Source organism: Gastrolobium bilobum, unplaced genomic scaffold, assembly GCF_033153095.1.
Source record: "Gastrolobium bilobum isolate Gb01-03AN ecotype WA unplaced genomic scaffold, APGP_CSIRO_Gbil_v1 utg140707, whole genome shotgun sequence".
Taxonomy (NCBI): domain Eukaryota; kingdom Viridiplantae; phylum Streptophyta; class Magnoliopsida; order Fabales; family Fabaceae; genus Gastrolobium; species Gastrolobium bilobum.
The window spans coordinates 1-22,210 of NW_026899357.1; the positions used below are offsets into that span (position 1 = coordinate 1).

General features: G+C 33.8%; 2 protein-coding genes across 2 annotated transcripts; both read left to right on the forward strand.

Annotated features, from left to right (window-relative positions):
• The first annotated feature begins 3,338 nt into the window (after window positions 1-3,338).
• On the forward strand, window positions 3,339-6,702 carry LOC133289814 (protein FAR1-RELATED SEQUENCE 5-like). Its single transcript, XM_061487816.1, has 7 exons — window positions 3,339-3,428; window positions 3,603-3,695; window positions 3,809-5,653; window positions 5,811-5,879; window positions 6,031-6,060; window positions 6,373-6,543; window positions 6,631-6,702. The coding sequence occupies exons 1-7, from the start codon at window positions 3,339-3,341 to the stop codon at window positions 6,700-6,702; spliced, it is 2,370 nt and encodes a 789-aa protein (XP_061343800.1).
• A 3,974-nt stretch (window positions 6,703-10,676) lies between these two features.
• On the forward strand, window positions 10,677-18,658 carry LOC133289815 (aspartokinase 2, chloroplastic-like). Its single transcript, XM_061487817.1, has 14 exons — window positions 10,677-10,765; window positions 10,880-11,427; window positions 11,981-12,063; window positions 12,192-12,232; window positions 13,291-13,445; window positions 13,604-13,753; window positions 13,851-13,946; window positions 14,018-14,134; window positions 16,573-16,692; window positions 16,783-16,875; window positions 16,954-17,070; window positions 17,320-17,436; window positions 17,667-17,729; window positions 18,141-18,658. Exons 2-14 carry the CDS (start codon window positions 10,984-10,986, stop codon window positions 18,279-18,281), a joined length of 1,737 nt encoding a protein of 578 aa, XP_061343801.1. The 5' UTR covers window positions 10,677-10,765; window positions 10,880-10,983; the 3' UTR covers window positions 18,282-18,658.
• The last annotated feature ends 3,552 nt before the right edge of the window (window positions 18,659-22,210 follow it).

Here is a 22,210-nt window from a genome sequence, read left to right on the forward strand (position 1 = left end):
ATATATATGATTTAATGTTTTTAAAGTGAATGTAGATAAGTTATCTACATTCACTCTCAAAACAACGTCGTTTTGGATTAAAACATTATAATGAAAAAGACTATTATAACCCTGAAATAAATTATAATTACAAAAATACATTGATTTTCGTCTCAAAACGACGTCATTTTGGGCTCACTGTAGATAAGTTATCTACATTGATCGTAGAAAAAGCGAACTCATATATATATATATATATATATATATATAGAGAGAGAGAGAGAGAGAAAGAGGTAGGATCCTTTGACATCAGAGTCAAATTTGAAATTTGACACCTCATCTAATAGCCATTAGATCAAAAAAGATCAATGACTCTTATTTATAAGCATATGACACCATTGATCTTTTTTGATCTAATGGCTCTCGTATGAGGTGTCAAAGGATCCTACCTCATATATATAAATATATATAGGCAAAAGTATTTCTACAGCAACTTTAGATAAGCTTATTTACAGTTTCCATTTTTAACTATATTCTCCCGGGAGAATATAGTTATAACGTTAAAGTTGCTCTTTTTTCTCTCTCCTCATTTACTTTTCACAACTTTTTTTGCTGACATGGAGAGAGAGAAAAGAGCAACTTTAACGTTATAACTATATTCTTCTGGGAGAATATAGTTAAAAATGGCAGCTGTAGATAAGCTTATCTAAAGTTGCTGTAGAAATGTTTACCCCATATATATATATATATATATATATATATATATATATATATATATATATATATATATATATATATATATATATATATATATAGGGAAAAGTGTTTGTCATTTTAAATGACATAAACTTACGTCATTTTAAGAGAGAGATAAACACATAATTTTATTTTTTTATTTAAAATTTAAATTAGAAAAAACCATCCACTTTCTCTCTTCCATGATTTCCATTCTCTGTGTCTATCTCTTTCGTAAAATGACATAACTTATGTCATTTAAAATGACAAACATTAAAACCATATATATATATATATATATATATATAGGGAAAAACATTTCTGCAGCTGCTGTAGATAAGCTTATCTCCGGCTCAGTAAAACTACGTCGTTTTGGTCTAAAAAAAAAATAAACTTTGTTTTCTAATATTGAACGTCTTCAACAAGAGTCTTGTTCCCAAACTCGTCGTCGTCAAGCAGGCAGTGCGCAGAGCTTCTTCTCCTTTGATGTGCTGTGTTCTTTTCGTCTTGATAGTGTTCTTCTCCTTCGTCGGTGTTGCTCTTCCCCCAAATCGTTTTCCCTCATAGTTCTTCTCCTTCGCGTTCGTGGTTGTTCTCCTTCATCGTCGGTAGCCCTTCCCCTCTTCCTTGTTGGGCGTTCACTGCTCCCTCCACCATTTTCTGGTGCGCCCGTGCTCCACCACCTGTAGGTAGAAATTTTTTGATCCCATTCTGTTACAGTTCGTCATTGCCCTAATATATCATGTTTGTCAATTCCTTAATCTATCATGTTATTTTAATTTATTTATGAATTTACTTATTTATTTGCTTTTCTTATTCACTGGTTTATTTGTTTTTGCTTTTGTTGTTGTTTGTATGATAATTTTGGTTTTGTTGGACAGATGTTAATGGTGATGGTGTGTGCCACTTTGGTGATTAGATGTTAAAATTTAGGATTTTATGGAAAGATGACAACAATAGTTACCAATCATGAAGTTTTTGTCGGAACAGAATTGTATCCCTTTCATCAATAGTGTTAGAGATATAAGACTTGCTTGCTAATTGCAAGCAAATTACACTAGAACTAGCACAGATACTATTGGGACCTTCATAACCCACTTTTGTATTGGTGCTGAAAACTTCAAAGTTGTTATCTGCCCCTGAAATGTATTTCGGTATAATGAATTTGTTTAACCCTCAGTTAACTCTTTCAACTTCCTACTTCCTGTTCTGTTGAGGCCTCACCCATTTCTACTGGAATTTAACATAGAGATGATTATCATAATACATTTGAATCTAGCAATCTAATATATGAGACAATAATTATGTTTCAGAAAATAACTCAAAAATGAGTAAATTTTATATGCCAGATAGTTACTGTCTGCTGTATTGAATTCGACTGATACAAATTAGTAACTAGTTTATGTTAATTAATTCATTTCTAAACAATTATTATTTAGTAAGTTGTTGTTGATGCAGTACTATGCATTTAAAAATTGCAATACGGAATATGTCATTGCTACATAAGTTATATTGGTTTAGTCATGCCAGGGTTTTGGGATGAAGACAGATACATATGTTTGGATAAACAAAAATATAATAGTAACATATGTAGTTATAATGCTCATCTTGTTAGAGATTAAGATGGCCAGGTTAGGTTACCACTATGGAGAGGGAAACAAATAGGGCAGGCCAGGAATAAGAAACAATTTTATTTTATTTTTTAATTAAATTAAGCTTATTTGGAATGTGCCATCCACCTAATGTTTTGATTCCTGTGTGGCTCTTCTTTCGCTTGTACAACAACAAAAGCAAATTCAAAAGGGTGTGACCCATGATTTCGTAACCTGAATTAGAAAAAGCACTTACTCCTTAAATGATCTCCTCAATGTTGCCTTCACCTTCAGCGGTGCTGATGATCTCCTCAAAGTTCTCTGAATTGTTGTTGTATTTCTTCTTCTTCCTCTTTCTCACCATTTCTTTTTCTCCAAATTCCATTTACTCCTTTTTTTGTTTCTTTTTTTAAATCGGTTTAGGAAGCTTTGGTTTCCTTAATAATGTTGATGGAGCCATATGGTGGTGTTATCTGTGTCAATAATATCTTGTGCTGGTTAAAAAATGTGGTGATTTGTTTGCATGGTGATTTATATTTTATTTTCTTAGTTAAAAAAGGGAAGAAACAAAAAAAAAATTAGGTAGAAACATTGGGGGTTAATGGAACTGTGCTGAGCTACCCTAATCTGCATACATTGCTGAGTGGTTGATGGAATAACATGTTGATAATTTGAGCGTTAGTTTATATCTAGTGAGGCTGCATAATTAAATTTAATCTCTAGGCACCCAATTAGAAAAAGCACTCTAGTAGCATGCTAATTAAATTGATAAGAATATGCACATTTTCATGCCATATTGTTTGGAGTGTAGGGAGTAGTAAACGTGCCCCAATCAAGTTCTTTCCTATCATGCCCTGTTTCTTTTTGTTGGCACTAAAATAGGTACACCTCATTCCGATTGAGATGCAAAGCATCATTTCCTTTACCTATTAAAAAACTACTTTGGTATAGATAAGTTAATCCTTTAATCTAGACTTATACACATGAGAAATTTTCGCAGGGAGCAATACTAGACTTTATATAAGGGAACTCATGGAAAAGTGTGAAAATCTCGGCAAAAGTGTTGTGGAAACACAATCTCCAGGATCATCTGTTGTTTTGGTTGCGCGTTTTGATGGTCAGGTAAATGATTAACTATTATTTGAATTCATTATACATGACATGCAGTATGCCTGTGTTGGAGTATATGACTAACTATTGTGGGAGCTGATGATATGAGCTTCACGGATACCCCTATTTTGGGTAGAGTCTTTAAGACAATAGAAGAAGCTTATGACTTTTATAATGATTGTGCAGAAAGTAAAGGATTTGGAATACGTAAGCACTGGTGTAATAGGAGTACAAAAACACAACAGCCATTTAGGTGGAATTATGTATGTGCAAAGCAAGGTGTGAAACGACTTCATGATAAAAGAGTTGATGTTGACAATGTCAAAAGGAGAAGGGAAACAAGGACTGATTGTTCAGCGATGTTACAAATAAAGTTGGTTGATGGATCATAGGTTGTGGAAAAATTCAATGATACACACAACCATCCGTTGATTAACACTCCTACAAAGGTGAAGAAGTTTTTTTCTCATAGTGGTTTACGACACTCAGGCATTACTAAGTCGTTGGTTTCTAAGCTTTATCAGGAGGGTTTAACATCTTCAAAAATCTCAAAGGTGGTTAACGCTATGAACGAAGATTTTAATATTACTCCAATTCAAATTAGCACTATTATATCAAGCCAGAGACATAGTAATGTAGGCCGAGAATGCCAGGGCATTGTCAAACACTTTCAAAGGAAGTCTGTTATTGATAGAGATTTTTATTTTGATATGCATCTAGCAGAAGATGGTACAATAAGAAGTGTCTTCTGGGCGGATTGTAGGTCAAGAGCTGCATATGCTCAATTTGGTGAAGTCCTTGTGTTTGATGTGACATACAAAACAAACAAGTTCAAGTTTCCTTTTGCCCATTTCGTGGGTGTTAATCACCACGGGCAATCAATTTTATTTGCTGCTGCTTTGGTAGAAGATGAAACAGAAGCAACTTTTACTTGGTTGTTTGAACAATTTCGAACATGTATGTTTGATAGGTCTCCGGTTGCTATTATAACTGATCAAGACAAAGCTATGGGAAAATCAATTGCTAAAATATTTCCAGGAGCTCGACATCGTTTTTGCGCATGGCACCTGAAAAAACATGTTATGGAGCACAGTCAATCACTCCGCGCACAATTTAAAGATAATTTTGATGCTGACTTCCGTGAGTGGTATAAAAGTCAAAAGATCGATGAGTTTGAAGGAAAGTGGGAAGCATTAAAGAATAAATATGATATTAGAGCAGGTAGTTGGTTGGCTAACATGTATACTTCACGTCATCATTGGGCAAAGGCATACTTGAAAGATACATTTTTTGCCGGAATGACCACAAGTGGTCGAAGTGAGAGCATCAATTCATTTTTTGATGGATATGTCAACTCTAACACAATGTTAAATGACTTTGTCATCCAATATGACAAAGCAATCAAGTCTAGGAGGGATGCAGAAGAAGATGAAGATTTCAAAACTATAAATACAAAAGCAATTTTGGAGACTGCTCATCCTATCGAAGCAATAGCCGGAAAGCGCTACACAAGAAAAATGTTTGAGATCTTCAAAAAGGGGTGGAAGGCTGCCATTGGTGATTATTTTCACGAAAAGATTTCAACGGACAATAATTATACCAAGTACCGGGTGGGATCTCGTGAAGTTGATAAAAAGTGGTGGGCAATTGTGGACTACCATTTGAAAGAAACCTTCACAGATCGTTGTTCTTGTGCAAAATTTGAAACTATGGGGATTTTGTGTAGACATATTCTATACATCATGAAGAAGAAACAAATGATGACCTTTCCAGAAAAATATATTTTGTCTAGGTGGACAATGGATACCAGTTATAGAGTTGAAAACTTTGCAGGCATTCATATTGAAACAACTACTAATGAAGTTAGTGCATTGTCTTTGTGGTTGGTTCAATCTAAATTCACCATGGCTATTTCTGAAGCAAGAGATTCTATTTCTGAGGTTAGAAGGCTTGATGCTATGGTTTCTGAATTTCTACAACTACAATTGGAAAGAAAGAAAAAGACAACTGAAGATGAAATGGTTCCTACAATTTTTCCTTCACTAGTTCCCGATAATGTTTCACAAGTTTCACACATTAATGATGTGCGTGATCCTACTCAACTAGTCAAAACTAAGGGGCGTCCAAGGGTTGCTTCACGTATAAAATCTAGCGTGGAAATGTCTACAAAACAACAAAGGACTTGCAGTTATTGTCAAGGGAAAGGTCATTATAAGACTGGTTGTCAGAAGCTAAAGGTATGTGTGAAGTTGATATATTTGTTTTCCTCTTTAAAAACTTGATGAAAATTTTATTATGCTTCACTTGTAGATGGATGGTGCAAGAGAGAAGCAAAAGGAATACTAGCTGTGGGATTGTCAACTTGTACTGATCCTTTAATACTTCCATTATTAGTACCAAGAATCTCTCGAGCTGCTTTCTCCGGAATTTGTGAACACAATGTTCTTGTCTCTCTCTGACCCTGTACTCCACTATTATTATTGTCTGCTAATTACAATTACAATCTCAAGTTTGATTCAACATTAAATTTCTAACTTTCTTGTTTTCATTATCTCCAGATGATCATCAAGGTTGTCCTTTGTTCTTGGTTTAACTGCTTTGCTGATTTTTACAGGACCTTCCTATACACATGGTTTACACAAAGGTAACTTGATATAACCTGAGAACATTACTGAACCATTTATTTTTTTTGTCTAGTTTCCTAGCCTCATGTTAAATAGATTGTGGTATAATTGATTTATTGAGGAGACACTCAATATATTTTAAATTGGTTTCAGAGGTCCCTTAGTTAAATAATGAACATTGCCACGAAAAGTTATAAATTTTTTGGCTAAAATTGTCTTGGGCCTATTGAAAATGATCTTGGTATATATTCAAATTCAAATGACAGCAACTGAAAAACCATTTTTGATTCTTCTAATATTTGTAATTATCTATATGATGAATTTCTCTTCAGGGGTATTCACCAGAATGCTCAAGAGTGACATCCTTCAAAATCCAGTTATTAAAGTGGTTGCAGAGAAATTGGGGAAGACTCATCAGGAATATCTGTCTTGGTAATAATAATAGTAGTATTAAAGGACCAGTACTAATTGAGAATTCAGAGGATGATGGCGATGAACCACTTGTGCTTTTATTTGTAATTTTTATGTAATTTTGGTTTATTTGAGATAATTGTAGTCATAAACACGTAAGATGTTTATGTGTGTTTTAGAGACGTTGTAGATATAGCAGGATCATGACTGAGATTCAAATGATTGAAATACTTTCTTCAAAGCAATTTTAGAAACTAACCGGGTTTTTTTTCCTATTTATTGTGATGAGATATACAACTGCAAAATAAGAAGAAAAAACATTATGGATTTTTTTCCAACAGGTTTAAAGGGGTTCAAAGAAGTGGGTTTACTCCATTGGAGCAAGCTCCACAACTATCAACTTCAATGGCTAATTAACATTTGATACCTTCAATTCAGTTTTTTTTTTTTTTTTATACCTTCAATTCAGTTTTGCTTATATTATTTTCAACCTTACAAGTTTATCTTACTTTTTTTTTCTGTGGTGTGTGTGTGTTGGGGGGGGGGGGAGTTGGGGAGGTGAATATGAAAGAAAAAATACATTTAACATCACATTATAGTTACATCATAAAGAAATAATTAAAAGAAAGTGCCAACTGACATGTTGTTGCCACTGTACATCACATTATAGTTACATCATAAATAAATAAGTAAAAGAATGTGCCAATTGACATGCTGTTACCACTGTCCTAAAATAAAATGTCCTGATAAGTAAAACGGTCGTTCTTTTGATAATGATAGATATATATAAGGAGCAAAGATTGACGAGAAATTGCATTGCTGTAAAGCTTGCAAGTGCAAGGATTGACCAATACACTAAAAAAGCAAAAGCTGTGAGATTCTCTTGCACTTTGATTTTGGAAGTCGCAAAAATGCTCACAACCAGTTCTTTTCGATCTTGGCCTCCCCCTTGAAAACACACTGCAACAAATGCACAACAAAGCTTGAGTCTCCTCTTAAACTAGCCTTGCGTTGATTAGATCATCAAAGAAGTAATGTTGTGAGCAGTTGAAAATTTCTACTCTTCTTCAAGTGACAAAAAGTAACACAAACAAAGAAAAACAATCCAAGAGTCATTATGATAATATTGTTTTACCTGATTTACAAGGTGACTGAACAAGTTCTTACTCAGCCGTGTAACAACCCTTTCACTAGCAGAAGAAAAAAGCCAAGCTCGAAGTGCTGTGCAAACTGAACTGTAAAATTAAGAAAACTCAGTGAACCACTTGGGATCCCAGAAAATTTGTGACAGATCAGAAATCATGACTACATCCCAATTAAACTGTATCATCAATTGGAGAATAATCAAGCAAGATCATACCCAATAACAACAATAAGAGAGATTTCCAGTATGGTGCTCTTGACAGCATTCAAAGCTTTGTATTTATCCTCGGGAGTTTGCATATCCCCTGAGACAATGTCGATTATATTCCCACCAAATTTTTGCTGCAGCAGGAACATTTCCACGTTCATTAGAAAACAACTTTAACTTTACATCTGGCGATGTGGCAGCAAATGATATAGGGCTACCGGCGATGAAGGAGAACAACCACGAACGCGAAGGAGAAGAACTATGAGGGAAAACGATTTGGGGGAAGAGCAACCACCGACGAAGTAGAAGAAAGCTCTCAAGATGGAAAGAAGACAGGTAGCAAAGGAGAAGAAGCTCTCTGCTGCACGACGACAAATTGGAATCAATTTTAGCGAACAAAGACCTAAAACCAAAGGAGAGGATCCTTCGAGATGTTGCGCCACACAGAGCAAACACGCTGAGCGTTAATCAGGATCACGATTAATATTAGAAAACAATTTTTTTTAAAAGACCAAAACGACGTAGTTTTACTAAGCTGTAGAAATGTTTTCCCCATATATATATATATATATATATATATATATATGAGGTAGAATCCTTTGACACCAGTGTCAAATTTGAAATTTGACACCTCATCTCAGAGCCGTTAGATCATAAAAGATCAATGGTGTCACATGCTTACAAATCAGAGTCGTTGATCTTTTTGTTATCTAACGACTCTCAGATGAAGTGCAAAATTTGAAATTTGACACTGGTGTCAAAGGATCCTACCTCTATATATATATATATATCAGCATCGTTTCTAACCAGAGTGCACTGGGGGTGCAATGATTCACAGCCACCAATTCCGTAAAGGAATAAATTTAGCAGATCCACCGGGACCCACTCCGACAACAATAACATTCAATCTCTGCCGTTGGTTCCAAGCTCCAACCATAAACGCAAAATCCTTGGGAGCAAAACCACGAAACGAAAAGTAAAAATAGCTAATGAGGGTTGGCAAGTCAACAAAACTGATCTAGTTATTTTTTAATATCAACCGCTCTTTAAAATGAACTTAATTAATTCAGTTTCACGTTTTTGTTTCTTAATTATTATTATTTTTTTAAATTACAATTTTAGGAATCAAATTCACTATTTTTTGGCAAATTAAATTCTGATATTTAACTACTAGCTCGTTGGAGTAATCTTTTATTTTTCTTTTAATTTGTTCGACAAAATATAGTTGCATTTTATATTTTTAAGAGTAAATACCTTTTTCGGTCCTCAACAAATTTCACGTCACCCACTTTAGTCTCTAGCAAATAAAAAGACTATTCATAGTCCCTAAGAAATTCAAAATGGATCCAGTTTAGTCTTTTTGAGGGACTAATGTGAGTCTTTTTTGAATTTGTGAGGGACCACGATTTCAACTAAATGTGTCCATTTTGAATTTCTTAGGACCACGAATAGCCTTTTTATTTGCTAGGGACTAAAGCGGGCATTGTGAAATTTGCTAAGGACTAAAAATGATATTTACTCTATTTTTAATTTTTTTTTTTTTTAAGAATTGAACAAGTGGAGCGAGAGCATGTGTTTAATTCTTCCAATATTATTTTGAAAGAAATTTAAAGTCTTAATTTCGAAACCCTATATTGCATCGACACCGATACATGATATGAGATATGACACGACATGACACTCCAACACGTTAATTCTAAAAAATATTAAATTTTGACACGTTAGGACACGTTTTGATATTATATAATATTTTTAATTTATGTAATGTATATTATATTTAATATTCAATAATTTAAAAAAAATAAAACTAAACATATAATACCCATCAATTTTGCAAAGAAACATAATATATACCAAATATTTATATTAAACTCAATATAATAATCCAACGAATCTAATAGTTGGAACTCAAAATGCAACGCAATGTAACATTTGAACTTTTTTTTTGAGTCTTTGCAATGAGTATTGGAGTGTCGGAAAGTGTCGGACACGACACGTCAGAAATCTTGAAGTGTCGATGCTTCATAGCCGAAACTTGTCCCAAATTGGACTAATCACAAAGCCATGGATCGATTAGATATATATATATATATATATATATATATATATATATATATATATATATATATATATATATATATATATATGAGGAAGGATATTGTAACAACCAAGTTGTGTTACTACCAATCAATCTCACCGTTAGATCGATTATGTTGATCCAAATGTTATATTTATTTTCATCTTTGTATGGTTATGTTTTTCCAAATTTAATACTTTATATTTATTTTCACCTCTGTATGGTTAATGATTCCCTATATTTAAAGTGAAAGCATTAAATATGAGAAATCATAACCATGCAAAGGTGGAAATAAATATAAAGTATTAAATTTGGAAAATCATGACCATACAAAGATGAAAATAAATATAACTGTTGGATCAACATAATTGATCTAACGGTGAGATTGATTGGTAGTAATATGGTAGTAACACAACTTGATTGTTACAATATCTTTTCCCTATATACACACACAAACTTTTATTAAAATAAGAGTTAGGATATTCTTACTACCAATTTTTTTTACTACCACTCCACTACCACTCTAATCACCATTGAATTAGAGGAAAAGTTGAATGAAGAGAAAGAAAAGAAAAATAACTTTTGAATCCGATGATAATTAAAGTGGTAGTCGATTGATAGTAGAAAATATTAGTAATAAGAATATCCTACATTTTACAATAAAAAGAAGTGTAAGTTTACCAAAAAAAAGAAAAAAGAAAAAGAAGTGTCAAATATAAAATTCCCTTTTGACATCTCATACGTGGTGCGAGAAATATAAGACAGAACAGGAGAGTGCCGCCGTTCATCTTCATTTTCCACATTCTCCCTCATTCATTATTGTCCTCTTAAATTCCCTTCATTGAGAGTTCTCGCATTTCCACCTACTGAAGCTCTTTCTTTCAAGGTTTTTCAATTTTTCCTTTTTTTTCCTGAATTTTCCCCATTCTTATGTTCCACAAAAATGAAGCCACATGAATAAACATTTTGATTAATCATCAATTTATTTGCATATTTGCAGATCGAGCTTCGGAAAAGTTGAGAAAGCATTTGTGAAATAACAGTTTCTCAGATCCTTGAGAAAAGTTTGTGTTATTTGTCGAAATAACTTCAAAAATAATAAGCATGGCAAGCGCGTTGCAGCTTCATGTGGTTAAAGGAAACCTCGCTGTGACATTAATGAGAAGCTTGCATTTGCATAACCAACAACCTATGTTGTTGTCGTCACAACGAAGAATAGGGTTTTCATTTTCAGCATTTGATGCTCCTTTTCCAAGGCTATGTTCTGAAAGAGGAATTTGGAGTAATAAGGTGGCATTCAGTAGTGTCACGTGCAAGGCAACAACGGCAAGAAGCGATGTGCTTGAGAAGCACGTGACTGAGGATGATAACAATGAGAAGTTTAGTGAAAGTGAAACCAGTTTCACTTGTGTTATGAAATTTGGTGGATCCTCTGTGTCTTCTGCAGAGAGGATGAAAGAGGTTGCGAACCTTGTGCTAAGCTTTCCAGAAGAGAGGCCTATTGTTGTTCTCTCTGCTATGGGAAAGACAACTAATAAGCTTTTGCTGGTATTTTATTTTTTCATTTTTGTTTCATGTCAATTTTATATCATTTGTTTAATCCAGCTTTGGTATAACGGTTGGTGTTGTTGTTAAGTGATTCAAAGGTCACATGATCGAATTCGAACATTTGAATAGCCTGTGGCATAATGTTTGGTGTTTGTTGTTATGTGATTCGAAAGTTACATGTTCGAATCATGTAATCAGCATCCTTTATTATACACAGGGAGTGGATTCTCTTATATGTAATTTAACATGATTATATGATGCGAGAGGATTCGAATTATTAATGGTCAAATCAATGGTGATGATCTTGTCATTCCTTATTCCGATATTTTTTCTCTTCTCATCTGTTATCACCGTTGATTTGATCATGAATGATTATGATCCTCTCTCACCGGACGGTTGTTATGTTAAATAACACATGATAGTATTTATTCCTAAAATATCCACACAATGGGTCTCACTCTCTCTTCATAAAGAGAGCTAGGTTGCCCTTTTTGTTTTCTGCTAATGAAGAATGATTCTTAAAGAAATGGGGTTGCTTTTTTGTTTTTGTTAGGCTGGAGAAAAAGCTGTTAGTTGTGGTGTTACTAATGTCTCTAGCATTGATGAGCTTGGCTTTATAAAAGACCTGCATCTCAGGCAAGAGAAATGAATTTTCTTTTTGCTCTTTTCCAAGTGCAACAAAAAAATTTTAAGGAAAGAAAAATCATTATTATTATCTTTTTAAATTATTGTATTCTGATTGGATGTTCTTACCTGCTTCTCAGGACTGCGGATCAGCTTGGAGTGGATGGATCTGTTATTGCAAGTGAGTTACCTTTGTCCGCAGTAGATCTTTTGATGGTTAAATTGCATGATTTGAATATTTATTTATTTGATTTTGGATTAAAAAGTTCTTGTCATATCATTTCACATAGCAACTAGCAAGTTTTGTCCATTCGTTTGTGTGTAGCATCTGTGCTTGGCTTTATTCACAATACATGCTTGCATATTTGTTACTGTTGTTTGTCTCTGTAATTTAGTAATTTTATCTTATATTGAGAATTATGATATCAACATTCAAGTCTATTCTATATCAACATATCCTGAAGAAGTTTGTGAATTGAAGAGTTTCTCTGGTCTGATATGATTGCTTTTGCATTGAACATGCCAAGCCATTATAAAGGCACATACATGTCTTAGGATTAACAATTCCTTATGTAACCAGAAGCAGGAGCTACATTGTATATGCATTAGTGTCTGACAGAATTGGCCCTTGCATGAGTGATTAGAAATTGTAGACCATAATTGGATTGTTGTCACGGGAAAAATTGGCATTTCATAGTTTAAGCTTGTTATGTCATACATTTTCAAGATGAAAAAGTGGCTTCTCAAACCATTCAGGAAAAATTAATCTCGTTGGATGATAGAACAGATCACTGGAATGGGATTGCTTACATTTACCTGTATAGGAGAGAATGAATCAACTAGTAACTTATATGGATTACAATCATATGAATCAATTATTGACTTATATGGATTACGATCTGCTGAGTTTTATAAGTCATGGAAGATTAGGGAGCCAATTAATTTTTTAACGGATATAAGAAAAATATTACGAGGTAGCTAAGAATTCATCTGTCACTTCATATCTCTCAAGCTCAAGCCAAGAAAAAATTAGAACTCTGTCATAGTTTTGGGTAATAATTTTAACCTTAACCATGAGCTTTATTTTGCTTCAAGTTTTTCATTTTATTTTATCAACTCATGGATTGAACTAATTCTATCATATGGATTTTTTTCCTTCTCGGTATGGTTGTTCTGTAATTTTCATGCTTGTACTCATTTTAATGGGTTACTTGGTGTTGTATATGGATACATTTCCAGAGCATCTAGAAGAACTAGAGCAACTTCTGAAAGGGATAGCCATGATGAAAGAGTTGACTAAACGGACTCAAGACTATTTAGTTTCCTTTGGAGAATGCATGTCCACTAGGATCTTTGCTGCATATCTTAATACAATGGGTGTCAAGGCTCGCCAAGTATGTATTCTTATTTGCCTATTTAATACATTTCATAACTAAGAGGTTGTTAGCTTTTTTATTGCTAATGATGATAGTCCAACTCTGAATGAAGTCTTTTGATTTTGATTTGTAGTCCCTGATAATAGTGATTTTTTGCTAATTTATTGGTGTGGCAGTACGATGCATTTGAGATGGGTTTTATAACAACTGATGACTTCACCAATGCGGACATTTTGGAAGCAACTTATCCGGCTGTTGCTAAGAGATTGCATAGTGATTGGGTTTCTGATCCTGCAATTCCAATTGTTACAGGCTTCCTTGGAAAGGTATTTGTGACGTCTTGCTTTTCCAATGCTTTTTTATTTCCTTTCCTTTTCTTCTCCAGAATTTTATGTTACTAAACTGAGAATTCTCTTCTTGAAGGCTCGGAAATCATGTGCAGTAACAACACTAGGTAGAGGAGGCAGTGATTTGACAGCTACAGCAATTGGGAAAGCACTAGGATTGCCTGAGATTCAGGTTTGTATACCGTTGTGCATGTCAAAATGGAGACAAAAAAGAAAACAACTAATTTCAGTCACTTAAAACAGGTATGGAAGGATGTTGATGGTGTCCTAACCTGTGATCCAAATATATACCCACAAGCAGAACCTGTCCCATTCTTGACATTTGACGAGGCTGCTGAACTTGCTTACTTTGGTGCTCAGGTATCATTACATTCACTTGTTCTGTAATTCTGTTGACAATATGCCATAAACTATCTCTGTTTGGTTTTTAAAAAAAATTGTAGAATCTAAATGTAGCTTGCATTCTGCTTTTGTTTTGAATCATGCTTCTTTATAGTTACTTCATAAAAGCTCTATGGTTTTATTGATTTTTATTTTTTGACAGAAGGAAAAATTTATTATAGAGGAAAGATAAAAAGTAAAAGTGCACAAATATGGGGTTCAGTAAGGCGTCCTCCAAAATAGGGAAACTTAGAAAGGAAGCCTTAGAGGCTAAAGAAATGCAACAAATCTATCAAATCTCTCTACTGATCAGAAATGGGTTAACCATTATTATGACATAACAGAGAAGCTATAAATTCTATCTTATCTCCCAAAGACTACAATAAAAAAAGAAAAAGAAAAAATAACCTTGAAGATAAGTCCATTCTGCTTGACACTTAGAGAACCTCAAATTACAGCAACAAATTCTTGGAATCTTGATTCTTTACAAAATCCTTAAATATATTAGAAGAAAATACTCCAAAGTTAAAGTAGACCGAATGTTCTCCAAGATCAAGTTATTCTAGAAATAAAGTAGTTGCCAATAACATAAAAATTAGCAGGCTACATTTACTAAAAAATAAATAAATAAATAAATAATTTAGAGTGCTACTATTTTGAAGCTACACTAGCACATAAAAAGACTTGCACCTTCATGCATATTGGAGAAACAACTGAGACTGGAAATCTGCAAAATGTCATTTGAATAATTTGAACGAGTGTCACAAAACTGCTCTAGAAAATTCTGGACCATCAGGCTTGTAAAAGTTTGTTAGATTGAGATGAGAGAACACACATTGAAATGGTTTGGGGATATAATGCAAAAGATTCCTAGACGATCTTGTGAGAACAAAAGTTTGGTACCAAGAGCTTGATGTAGAAAGAGGAATAGGTCGGCCAAAACACACTTGGGATAGACTCGTTTTTCTTCCTATGTTCTTGTCAGTCCCAGTTTAGTTCTTTTGCCCTATATATTCCTCTATATCTTTATATAGGTATTTAATTTATTTCCTCTCTATTTCATTATTTGCTTTTATTTATCTATTTTTATTTGTACAACTTATTTTTTTTTTCTTTTTTATCTTTATTTCACTTTATTTTTTTTCTTTTTATTGTATTTTTCTTTTTTAAGTTTCAGTTTTCAATTTTTTTAAATTTCATTATTTATTTATTTTTCCCCTCAATTTTTCCTTGCTTTTCATTTGGGTTCATTAACCACCAACCCAAACTAGTTTGTGATAAAAGTTTTGCTGATGTTGATCAGGCTTGTAAAACTTGTTTTGCATGTGTTCCTGAACTTATAATACTGCAAAATCACACACATCTGAACCTTGTGCTAACGAGCTTATTATGTTTTTAACGGGACAAGTTGGCTAACATTAGAATAATACAACTTACGTACCATAACAAATATGAAATTATCTTACTGGGTACCAGAGAACAAACAATAAGGTTGCACCGTTGAGAAAAGGAAAAGAGAAGAAGAGGGTGGGGAGAGAAGGGAGGTGAGGGGGGGGGGGGGGGGGGGGGGGGGGGGGGGGGGGGGGTTTGCAAAATTCAAATTCCAGAGCATATTGGCAGTGGGAATATAAGATTAATTGACAAGGAACTTATTAATTACTAAATTTTAAGGTATGCATAATCATAAATTCTAATTATTGTCTTAATGTACAGAGTCATGAGGAAGGATCATGGATATGAAAAGATTTGATGTTTCTCGATCATTGAAATAGTGGAAGGCATTGTGCCATATAAAGTGTGAAAATTTAAAATGGTGCATTATGCACTAATGGAAAGAACTTCGCCTTCCCAGCTGTCCTACCCAAAAATAATAGAAGAATCATATATGAACTTTTTCTTTGAATTGGGCAATGGGATATACACAATAGGGATGAGTTTCAGAGTGTATGCATGAGTGACGTTGACATCATTGCTAATCATGTCATTCTACCTACTTTAGTGTAGGCTGATTTAGATTTAGAACTGCATGTCACTTGATGCCCTATCCCCAAAGAATTGTTAAATTAAGATCTCCATTCCTAGCTGGATGCTGTTAAATGCCAGCTGTACCACTTGTTTGGTATGAAATGGTTAACAAAAAGCCAAAAAAAAAATTGGGCCAGTAACTAGGCTCTCCAAGTAATCTCAGATTTGTTCTGTAAATGAGCTTATATATCAATGTTTCTGTGTTATTACCTAATTGTTACTGAGCCCACTGCAAGGTATGTTAAAGCTTAAAACCTTTAGTGCTGTTGTGAGGAGCATGATTGTTGGGCACTCAATGGATAGACTTGTGCCTTGGGATATCAAAATAATCTTTTTAAAGGTGAGTCTAAACTACATCATTTATTTATTATTTTTTTTTTTTCTATTAACAGGTTCTGCATCCACAGTCTATGAGACCTGCTAGAGAAAGTGATATTCCTGTTAGGGTTAAAAATTCCTACAACCCTAAAGCTCCAGGTACTCTGATAACCAAGGCAAGAGATATGAGCAAGGTTTGTAGAATATAAAGAGTTGGCACAAATATTAAATCACATTATCATTAGAAAGACTTAAGTGTTAAGTTAACCTTTCTTCACCTGCAGGCAGTATTAACAAGCATTGTTTTAAAGCGTAATGTGACCATGTTGGATATAGTGAGCACCCGCATGCTTGGTCAGTATGGTTTCCTTGCTAAGGTGAGAGCTAATGCCTGTCAGATCTGTCCTGCTAGTGGTTGAATCCCTTCCACTCTTCTTACTTCCACATGTATGCAGGTGTTTTCAATCTTCGAAGATTTAGGCATATCAGTTGATGTTGTAGCTACAAGTGAAGTCAGTGTTTCCTTGACATTGGATCCATCAAAGCTATGGAGCAGAGAACTAATTCAGCAGGCAAATGCAAGAAATTTGTATTCTTTTGATTAGTTTTAATGATTTATAATATTTTTGTAGTATTTTAATTTCTTTTTTTCTAGTGTCCCTGATGGCCTTATAATATGATGTCTTTCTGCTCGATATCACATATTCTTATACTTAAATAAACAAATGCTTGCTCAATGGTTTTCTTAGCATAATGTGCCGAGTTTCGATCCCCAGCCATTGCATAAATCTAATGGGCTGTCATTCTTTATCTTTATGCAGGAACTTGACCATGTTGTTGAAGAACTAGAGAAAATTGCTGTGGTGAATCTCCTGCAGAATAGATCCATCATCTCTCTCATTGGAAATGTTCAGAGGTCATCCCTGATATTGGAGAAGGTTCTGTATTATGCTCTCTTTATTTAAATATAGTTTCTTAAGTTTTATCATGCTCAGTTTCATTTTGTTCTCCTTGGGGGGCTTGGGGCACTGTTGATTTTGAAGTGCAATCCACAACTTGTATGTGTTTTACAGGCACAAGTTAATTCATGTCAACATGCAAGATTAGTCTATGTCTAGCTCTCTCTGTTAGTGACATTAGAAAATCACTGATTGACATTCTATCACAGGCATTTCGAGTTCTTCGAACCCTTGGTGTCACTGTTCAAATGATCTCTCAGGGTGCATCTAAGGTATCCCCTTAATCAACTTGATATTATTCTTCAGTATATTTGCTATAAGGAATTATAGGCTCTTTCAACCCCAGACACAAGAAGCTAAGGCTTGCATGTATTCTCATTGTACACCTGGCATGTGTTAAGTGATTCAAAACCTATCAGGCATCTCGGAATATGATATATCCATGAGAAGCATGTTCATTACACAAACATATTTTTCTTGATGGGAGTGATAATCAAAGCATATTTTGTATGATTAATAGCATAAAACTTCCTAGTCCACAATCCTGCATTTCAAACTTATTTTTTCTTTCTAAACCTGGTGTTTGCCATATTCAGGCGTTGGATATATTTAACATAAAGTTAGGACTCCAAAAATGGTTTCATTTTCATGTGTTGTGTCTGTTTCTGTTTTGTTTTCGGCAGGTGAACATCTCATTGGTTGTAAATGATAATGAAGCAGAACAGTGTGTCAGGGCTCTCCACTCAGCATTCTTTGAGAGTGAGCAATCAGAGTTAGAGAAAGAATACAGAAATGGGAATGGTTCTGTTGCCGAATTATCTTAAAGACACGTGGGTTCAATTCTTTGTAGTTGAGATACATTCCAATCTGAATTTCTAATGTCAACCAAGCATTTTTCAATTCCTTCTAACCTTGTGCATTGAGATGTAGAACAGTGTAGTTTACGGGAAGATAAATGATGGTTGGGAGGAATGACGAAGTATTAGTGTATACTAGTCCTGATATTGCTAGAGAGTAGATCTTTGTATTCTTCGTAGCTGCCTCCAAAGGGGCTAACCAGCTGCAAGCAATTATTATTTATTATATTGTTAGAAAACATTCCATGCAAGAAGCTCCAAGAGTTCCCTTCACGTCTGCCCAATTGAAATGTAGCATAAGGTTGTATTTGGAGATATTAGCATGCATGTAATCGACTTTGTTAAAGCCCACTGAACGCATAAAGTTTACGGTTCAGTCTAACATCATAATTATATCAAAATATAAATTTTATATGAGAAAAGTGTGTGTAATTTTAAATGATGTAAATTTGTATCATTTTAAGTGAGAGAAAGAGATAGATAAAGGGGAAGAGAGAGTGGACCAAAAAAATAAAGGTATGAATTTCATCTTTTTGAGAGAGTAAAATGACACAAGTTGTGTTATTTAAAAGGACAAATACTTTTTTCATTTTATATATCGTAAAAACTATTTTCAATTTTTTAAAAATATAACTAAATAATTTGAAATCATACTCACAAATTTGCAACTTATTTTTATTTGGGGTCATGTTCCAATGTCTTTTATGTGGTTAACTTTAAAACCACTTCTTTCCTAATGTTTTTTTATTACTCAGCTATGTTGCTTAGAAATCATATTCAATTAACCTAAATGCTGCTTAGAATTATATAAATTGTTTTGCTCCCGGAAATAGTAAACAAAGCGTGAGATTCTCCTTCGTTACTTGATAGGGTTGTAAATAGGCCAAATGGACTTTCAAATGGAATTTATCATATTAAGTTGACTTAATATGTTTAATAAAATAGAACACCCGAGTCCCGAACTTAATAACAAAGTAATAATAATAATAATAATAATACTTAAAAAATGTCATAGGTCTACTTTTAAAAGACTTGACCCATAAACCTATAGTCTGATTTTTATCGTATTAATCGTTTTAAATAAAATATGAAATTATTTAAATATTTGCATATTATAAAATAATATTTTAAATATTTTTTTTCTATTTTTTGATAGACTTAGCAAGGCCTAATAAATAATCCATATCAGGTTTAAAATATTTAGCGTAACCTATTTACACTCGTATAATCCTCAACAATATCTTACTTCCAAACACCAAACTTTCCATTTATGTGACCTTGAAGCTTGAAATTGTTGAAAATGATGAAAAATGGTTTGGTTATACTTTATGACCGAAGAGTGTTTTTAACATATTCTCATTTATAGATTAACATTTGGATAGACTTAGATGGAATATAACCATAGGGGATTTATGTGATAATAAAACAAATCAGGGGATTAGTGATTTTACGATAAGTGATGATAAGCATTGCAGATATTAGCAAGCATGTAAACGACATTATTAAAGCTGACTGAAAGGATAAAGTTTATGGTTCGATTTGAAATCATAATTAAGTCAAATATAATGGGAAAGGTTATATATTTAGAAACTTTTTTGTTTACAAATTCTTACAAATTACGCTATGTCTGACCGGTAATATACTTTTGAGTAGAGTATTACTGGTAGGGGTGTTAACGGGCCGAGCCGAGCCGAACTTTGGTCTTAAAAAGCTAAGCCTGTGTTTAAATGTGTCGGCCTTACCAAGCCTGTTACCTGTTACGCATATAATTATCGGTCTGTGGCCTGCCTTATTTACAAAAAATAAAAGCCTGATTGAGCCTGTTAGAAAAAAATAAGACAACAAAAATTTATCCAAACAGAATATACAATCAACAATACTAGTAATTCCCTAAATATTCATAAATTTAATGTATATCCAAACAACATAATATAGAACAAAATTATTCAAAAAATCTGTTTAACTAATAAAATAGGAGTGAAATAGATTGAGAGGAGAGAGCTCAGTGAACTGATAAGGCTTGCACTATCCTAACAAACCAATAATGGAATGGCACAGTGCTAGTTCCAGTACAACCTACGACCAATATTCTACAAATAGAAAATAGGCATCTTAGGGAAAACCACAACATCGCAAAAGAACTAATAACAACTCATTTATAGGCAGTCACCTAAACTCCAAAGGAGGTCCTTCCATCACCATCACTATAAATATATGGACTTAACACTCATGTATATATCTCTTATACACTTAACATACTAGCTCAAACATCGACTTGATTGTTAGAATACCATGTTGGAACCCACCCGCACTCGTTTCCAAAAGACCTTGAAGAAACATCCTGCCATAACCTTGAAGGAAACATCATCAATTATAAAGTAACCAGCCCAAACATCATGAGGAGAACATGATCAACCATTGGCAGAGCCAAAAAAAAAAAAACTTAGCTAGTGCCAAAAGACCCAGTCAGAAAGAACTTAGCAATTGCCAAGGTTGTATTATTTTTAAAAATTCAATCAGTGCCAAGCATGTACCATAAATTTTAAAGAAAATTTATACCATTTTTAAAAATCAGCTGGTGACTACCAAGTTGCTCTGCCACTATAAGCAACCCATAAACTCTTTAGCTGATAATTAGTGTCGATAGAGTTATATTCACATCTCTAAAATCATGGTTCATACAATAAGCATACTGGTGAAGAAAGACCAAAACCACCAGTAGAAGGATGGTGACGAAGCCTTAATCACATCTAGGCGGATACTTCCACCACCTTCCCTGAGTGGCCAACTTTAAAGACAAAATCATGATATTCATGTTACTAATTGTCAAATTTTGTAACTTATTTTGCAATAAAATCAATGAATAAAGCAAAGAGAGTGAGAACTGGTGAAGTTGTAGCAACAACTTCAGCTAAACAAAAATCCGTGGAAGTTTAGACGAGAATGATAGCTGGCGATCCAATCACTTCAGAGAACCCTAGGAATCCTAGAAACAACCTCATTTACTATATTTTTAATCATTAGGATCATTAGGAAAGGCTCCATATGAAAGCAATTACTATGAATGTGCCAGCATAAAAAAATTTCATTAGTGTATGTAGTTGTTTCCCCTTAATCCATGAATGTTTTGAAAGAAGCAAAATATGGGAGTTTTAGGTTTTTGTGACCTTATTTTACCTTTTTACTTCTAATATTTTTACTCTTCTTATCCCCCTTTCTCTTTGAATTTTACCTTTTCTTAACTTGCAGGGTAGGAAAGTGTTGTTTTCTCAATTTCATGCCTCTTCTCCCCCTTATTGGCAACATCAAAAGTATTAAATAGTTCATCGTATCGTGCAACTCAACATATATAGTTTAGAATGAAAAATATTAGTTTGATGTGTAAAATAATCATAACATACAATATATATGTTTACTTTGAAATTGCAAGAGATGCTTGTGCAATGTTGGTGAAATTGCACGCTAAACTCATAACATTTGTTTGCCAAACGCAATGAAATTTTTAGAGGTAGTTTATGACGTCACAAGCAACTCCTTCATGAAGGTGAAGAAATAGAAAATTTTCTTTTGTTCTTCATTGTGAAACCCGTGACACATTACGGTCCTCATGAGATGCCTTAGGATCTACTCGTTAAAACATATAGGGGATTTTAGTTTTCATACTTGATCACTTGAAGACTCCAAAGGTTATGGGGTCCTTTAATGTTGATCCACACGATCGTTCCTTAATGGCGGCGGAGAACTCTTTCTTTTTTATCCCTCCTTCCTTGGTAGCTTGCTAGGTGAATGCAAGGTAGAAGGCTATCAAGTGTTTGAATTTATTTTTCTCAAGACTATGATTGTGTATTGAGGTTAAGTGTGGGGCACAACAATGGAGGTATGGATGTGTTAAAGGG

Coding starts and splice junctions, on each gene's coding strand:
- LOC133289814 (XM_061487816.1), top strand. CDS start 3,339: ATGGAAAAGTGTGAAAATCTCGGCAAAAGTGTTGTGGAAACACAATCT. Junction 3,696..3,808: donor TTATGTATGTGCAAAGCAAG/GTGTGAAACGAC, acceptor GATGGATCATAG/GTTGTGGAAAAATTCAATGA. Junction 6,544..6,630: donor ATGATGGCGATGAACCACTT/GTGCTTTTATTT, acceptor TGTGTGTTTTAG/AGACGTTGTAGATATAGCAG.
- LOC133289815 (XM_061487817.1), top strand. CDS start 10,984: ATGGCAAGCGCGTTGCAGCTTCATGTGGTTAAAGGAAACCTCGCTGTG. Junction 12,064..12,191: donor ATAAAAGACCTGCATCTCAG/GCAAGAGAAATG, acceptor CCTGCTTCTCAG/GACTGCGGATCAGCTTGGAG. Junction 17,730..18,140: donor TCTCTCAGGGTGCATCTAAG/GTATCCCCTTAA, acceptor TGTTTTCGGCAG/GTGAACATCTCATTGGTTGT.